This window comes from Malurus melanocephalus, unplaced genomic scaffold, assembly GCF_030028575.1.
Source record: "Malurus melanocephalus ecotype Western Australia unplaced genomic scaffold, MMel_1.1 scaffold_310, whole genome shotgun sequence".
In the NCBI taxonomy this organism is placed as follows: Eukaryota; Metazoa; Chordata; class Aves; order Passeriformes; family Maluridae; genus Malurus; species Malurus melanocephalus.
The window spans coordinates 863,837-869,843 of NW_026623542.1; the positions used below are offsets into that span (position 1 = coordinate 863,837).

The window sequence follows — 6,007 nt, forward strand, 5'->3', positions numbered from 1 at the left end:
GCCAAGCATCCAACGCAAGTACAGTGAATGATTTCCTAACATTGAGTTTTATGGCTTTCATAATAAGAGAAGCTATGAATAGATCCTCCCTGCTTCCATGATGCTTCTGATAGCATCAGCATAGGCAAGGGCTTGTTTGCCTTTTCTTGTCCTTTTAATTCCAGTCCTTCTAATTCCATTTACTCATGGGGTGATGAAATGGCCTCGTTGAGAGATCARCCAGCCTCTTAAAATAAAGCCTCTCCCTGCTTTAGCTGCTAAAAAACCCCTCCAAGGCACGGGGAAAATTCCAGCTCTGCTGTCTCAGAAAGGCTCCTGCAATGAGGGTTGCAAAAGGCTTATTGGTGGAAAACKGTTGGCTTCAAGTGGAAAGGATTTTGTCAGGGATCCTGGGAAAGATCTCTCATGTAGGACCATGACCTGGCTGTGCTCTGCTGGGTTAGATGGAGTGAAAATGTAGGAAATTAGTTCCCATGTCTTCCTGYTTTGAAACAGGATCAGAGTTAGGCACACCAAGGTTAGGCAAAGCAGATTTCAGGGGTTTTGTTTACCCAGTTTGTTGTTTTAGTGTTGATCCAGTGCAGACTGAAGCTCTGGAAGTAATTTGCTTCACCTCCTTGTTATTTTGTCTTTTGAAGTACTATAATCACAAAAATTTGGGTGATGTTAAAGTGGGTGATGTTACACTCTTGTGTAAGCAGTGAAAAAATGCAACGTGAAGGAATAAACTTAATTTTTCTTTCTGTAAATATTTCAATGTGGTTTTGTTTTTCAGCTTGGAAAGCAGAAGAAGAAGTTCATGCCTTACAATCACCAGCACAAGTATTTCTTCTGTGAGTATCCCCTAAAATGATGAGTGCATCTCTTCCCCCACCCAGAATGAAGGTTTCAGAGATATTCCCATAGGAGCCACAGCTTCAGGAAGCTTTCTTCACCTTAAAGAATATCCCTGTGAGGAAAAAACGCCCCTTAAGTCTCTGTTTGGGTTATGAGATGAATCAAATAGAGGGAGGAAAGGGACTGGGAAAGAAATGGAGAAGTAATGACATGAAAAGAGGAAGAGATTATATGGATGCATGGAGGTTAATATGAGTGGAAGTGAAATTACAAATGTCTCTCTCTTTCCATTCTGTCCCTCAGTGCTGGCCCCACTTGCCCTCATACCCTTCTTCCAGCTGTCAATAATCTACTTTGCAGTCAAGAGGAAAAAGTGGTTGGTAAGCACTGCTTCCCTGTCTGGAAAACTCCAAAAATGTCATTATTTTTGCCTTAATCTCCTTCTGGTCAGGCGACTGGGAAGTAAGAGAGAAAAGGGAGAGAAAAGGCTGATTCTAGGCTTTAGAAGAGGCTTTTTCRCCTTTTAGCAGATAAATAAAAGTTACAAGGAAATTCCCAGACTCAGAGTGTGATRGCAGGGCTGTTGGCTGCAGTCATTGATGGTTAAGTGGGAATATTTCAGGGATACACCCTCCTTGATGCAGAATGGAGCTTACTCCTAATAAATCAAAAAGAGATTTGCACATCAGAACATTTTTTAAGCTGCAGCTCAAGTAAAAGGGAGAGGATGGAGTGGAGGGATTTCATCAACAAAGATTGATTTTCATCCTGACTTTTTGGGTTGTTTTTTTTTTTTTTTTGGGGTTTTTTTTTTTTTTTTTGTTTGTTTGTTTTTACAGGAGCTGGTATTGATGGTGGTTTTCCAAATCCGAGTCGCCCTCATGTACGTTCCTTTAATGGGATTTAAAACCTTCATGATGTACTACTGGATATCCAGGTAAGTCAGAGCACACCCAGAGCCCCAGTAATTAATATTTGTAATCAATATGGAGCTTCAGAGAAAAGGAATGAACACTAAAACTACAATTTTCTCAGAAATAAATCATCCAGAAGAAACAGTTTCACTCCARGGTGGTGGTGGCTGCTCATGGACATTTGCAACTACAACTTGAGTGGTTCTTAAACTCCGAAAGTGCTTTTTTTGCTTAAGAAGAGACTGAGAAAAGTGTTTTAATATTAAATTTGGATGGGATTAGAGACATCATAAGTGTTTCTGTGTTTATCTGCCCAGGTACTTTGAGAGTAACTGGTTTATTTGGGTGACCCAGATGAATCACATCCCAATGCACATTGATTACGACCAGAACAAAGACTGGGTGTCTACTCAGGTGAGAAAGTCCTTTCTTCTGGAATACCAGTCTGCAGTTCTGATTTACAGGACAAACCCACTTAGATTTAGTGTTAATGAGCTTTGTCCTTGCATCCATTGCATAAATATTTCTGTGATATTCAAACCATTTAAAAATTTTTAATGGAAATCTAAAATGGAAATTTTTTCAATGGAAATTTCCTGTTGGATAACAAGATACCTAGATTTTTTTTAAAGCCATATTTTTCACAACACTTTTCCCTCCCTATTACAGCAAAGTACTGGTGGTATAACAGTCAATATCCTTTTCGGGCCAACTAAAGGGGAGCGAAGTGGGATACCTTTATTTTTACCCTACAGGCTGCAGGTTCACTGCAGATCAGATAAATGTGACAAAATTGCCATAAAAATGAGTATGTAAATGGAACTTTGCTCACATCCATCCTGCCTCCAGCAGTATAATCCCACATAGTGGATTTGAAACAATTACCCATTTTATCAAGGGAAAAGACTCAGCCTGGCTAATCTAGACTGTGTTGGATTCCTAAGGGTAATAGTGGCTGTAATCCCTGACTTTGCCTTGATTTTTGGGCTAGATACGGGTGGGCAGTGATTTCTGGGGGTTCAATTGTGAGACTTGCAAGAAAATAAAATCTAAATCACRTGGGCTTTTGGGTTTTTTCCCTTCCCAGCTCTACGCCACCTGCAATGTGAACCAATCTGTGTTCAATGACTGGTTCACTGGGCACCTCAACTTCCAAATCGAGCACCAGTGAGTATGATCCTGAGGAAAAGAGAAGGAATTATCTGGGGGGCAGGGGGCTCTTTTGAACAGGGAGGACAGGGAGTGGCACAAACCAAGTTTTACAGTCTSTCCCTCATCCCATTCTGCAGCCTGTTCCCCACAATGCCTCGGCACAACTACTGGAAGGTGGCTCCTCTGGTGAAAAGCCTCTGTGGCAAGCACGGCATTGAGTATAAAAGCAAGCCTTTGCTGACAGCCTTTGTAGATATTTTGCAGTAAGTATCAATTAACAAAATCMTTTTGCTCTCTAATGGCAGGGAAGAGACAGGCAGGCAGTCATTTCTGTGCATTTCAATGTCCATGCAGAGAGCAAATCTAGAGTTTATTTAGATTTTTCTAAAGGCATGTTAAGTTTTAAAGTTTCAAAGCTTCTTCTTGTCATCCTTAAATCCTCTCAACTCATTCCCAGTAGTCAGACTTTGCTATGAGGTGTCCATGCAATTTAAAATCCCTTTTTTCCCTTTTGTTTAACTACAGTTTGCTTCCCACAAAGTTGAACACTTCCGCTCCTAAGTGATTTTTTTTTCTCTTCTGTTCCTGCAGTTCCCTGAAGGATTCTGGGGAGCACTGGCTGGAAGCATATCTGCATGGATAAAAACTGGCAATTCTGCCAAAGGAATCCCTTCACCAAATAACTGCTTCCAAGAGGAAGGACTCACCATCCCTGTGTGTGTCTTCAGGCACAGGAATTCAGGAGCTGGGCAAAGTTAATTTCAGTAAGAATCAARTGGGAAGGTGGCTTCAAGATACATTTTTTCCTTGTTCCCAGCCATGAACCTCTGTTTTTTTTCCTGCTCTCCATCTCAGAATTCAGAGATGGGCTTTCAAACTTGGGGAGAAGCAGCTCTTGAATCAGCTTGATCAGTTTAACTTCATTGGAAGTGCCAGCTCATTGCTTATGGAAGAAGTTTGGAAGGAAATTCTTCACGGAGTCATAGAAATGTGGAATGGTTTGTGTTGGAAAGGACCTTAAGGATTATCTTCTTCCACTCCCTGCCCTGGGCAGGGACACCTTCCACTATCCCAGRTTGCTCCAAGCCCCATCCAGCCTGGCCTTGAATACTTCCAGGGCTGGGGCAACCACAGCTTCTGTGGGAAACCTGTTCCAGTGCCTCACAATAAAGAATTTCTTCCTAATATCCAGTCTAAACCCATCCTCTGTCAGTTTAAAACTCTTGTCCTTCATCCTGTCCCTGCAARTCCTGGTAAAATCTCTCTTTCCATCTTCCTCACAAGCTTCTTGCAGTATTAAGGTCTCCTTAGTGTTTTTGGCTTAGTAAAAAAAGCAGGAAAAGTGCAGGAAGTCAGGAGACATTTGGCCAGGGGGAATTTTTAAGGGATATTCTAGAACACATCCAGTAAAGGTGAAAAGGACAAGTGGCCTGAGGCATGACCCTGTCACTTCAGATCACGTGTGGACCCCTCGCTCTGACTATTAAGTGTTGCAATCAGTTCATGGATTGCATGGGCAGGCAGATGAGCTGGGGACCGGGAACACGGTTTGTATGGCACGTGGTATTTATGGGCATAAATAGGTGTTTTAATGGAGTGCTGACTGTGCTGTATGATTTGCTTTCTGCTGTAGACCAACTGTGAATCAAGCTGAGAAGCCCAGGCACTGAGGGGTAGGTCCAGACTTCAAGGGTATTTAGGGTACTCTTGCTTCTACAYAGATTACATTTTATCCAAAAGTTTACCGCCCAGAGGTTTAGTACAATTAGTAATTACACAATAATTATGAATAAAATTCTTCATCACGATTTTTAGATGGAAGTCAATGCCTCTTTTAGAACAAGTGTGTGACCTCTGATTAACCTTGYTGATTTTGCAAAGAAATTATGATTCAATGACATTTCCTAAGGCCACTTAGAGCAAATATATTCCTTTATGGGACTGGCAGAACCTGTGATGCTGCACCCACATCACTGACCCAAACCCACAAAGGTTTTCATGGCAAAAACCTGGAGTGGCAAATAAACAATTTGCCCATAAAAGCAAAGGCCAAGTGGTTCTTCTCCTCTGCCATTCACAYCCGGAACTTTCAATGGATAAATCGTCTAAAGGAGGAAGATGTGGGAGATTTAAAATCACCCAGATGTGTTACAGTTTACAGACACCAATATTCCTCTCCTGGGTAACAAGAACAAGCCCAACAAACAAAGCAGAAGGAATTTGGACTTCTTATATTTGCCTTTGCTTTTTTTCAAAACAACTCCAGCTCTTTATTTATATTTTTTTGTGTGTAGGTGCAGGTATCCATAACACTGTTCCGGTTCTTTCATAATAAAGGCTGACGGATGCTTTTGAATAGGGTCCTGTTTAAAAAAAAATACACCTGTTATTAAAAAGTGCTTAAAATGTAGTTTGGAAATCCCTGCTAACTAGTACCTAAAGCAACCCTGTGTTCCCGAACCCAGGGCTGATTAGAATGGTGATGTCCATAATTATTTGCAAAAGCAGAAACATTTTACAAGTATTTGAGGGCTAATACTGTCTTAAGATGATGCAAGGATTTCATGGTACTACATGAAGACATTTTAAAATTGAAGTCTTGCAGAAGGTAATATAAATATTAAAGATTCCTCCTTTTTCCTGTTTTACCAGTGAGACTTGAAAGCTGTGCTGATTCTGAGTCCCACTGAAACCAATACTGGGCTGAATCAAAATGATTCTTTGTGGTGTCAGTCTCATAAATCAAACAGATCATTTGTAGTGTTTAATTAGAATTCWGCTTATTTGAATGTCATTATTTATTGAGTCTTTTTTCAACCTGGTTTTAATTAAAGCATTTCTGTCTCTATTTGTCTCAACAGGCTGCTCTGTGTCAATAATAATTTCTTTATTTGTTTAATAAAGGTTATTAACAGTGGAGATGGCTTACCTTGGCTAAATTCTAACATGGTGCACAAAYTCCAAGGGGTCAGGTGAAAACTATAATATTCCCTGAAAGACAATATTGGCCATCTGGAATACCTGGAAGAGACAAGGAAATTAGGGAGGTGCTTTGCAGAATCCTGCTGACAGAAGGAGTTTGTGCTGAGGTGCTGCTGGAAGCA

General features: G+C 40.8%; 1 protein-coding gene across 1 annotated transcript in view; it reads left to right on the plus strand.

Moving 5' to 3' along the window:
• The window catches only part of LOC130580094 (acyl-CoA (8-3)-desaturase-like), an 11,339-nt gene extending 5,544 nt beyond the window's left edge, over positions 1–5,795 (plus strand). Inside the window, exons 6-12 of the mRNA XM_057377369.1 lie at positions 776–833; positions 1,141–1,217; positions 1,677–1,774; positions 2,069–2,165; positions 2,839–2,918; positions 3,041–3,166; positions 3,495–5,795. Of these exons, the coding sequence (XP_057233352.1) occupies positions 776–833; positions 1,141–1,217; positions 1,677–1,774; positions 2,069–2,165; positions 2,839–2,918; positions 3,041–3,166; positions 3,495–3,546 (588 nt within the window). The 3' untranslated portion in view covers positions 3,547–5,795. The remainder of the gene's footprint in view (positions 1–775; positions 834–1,140; positions 1,218–1,676; positions 1,775–2,068; positions 2,166–2,838; positions 2,919–3,040; positions 3,167–3,494) is intronic.
• The last annotated feature ends 212 nt before the right edge of the window (positions 5,796–6,007 follow it).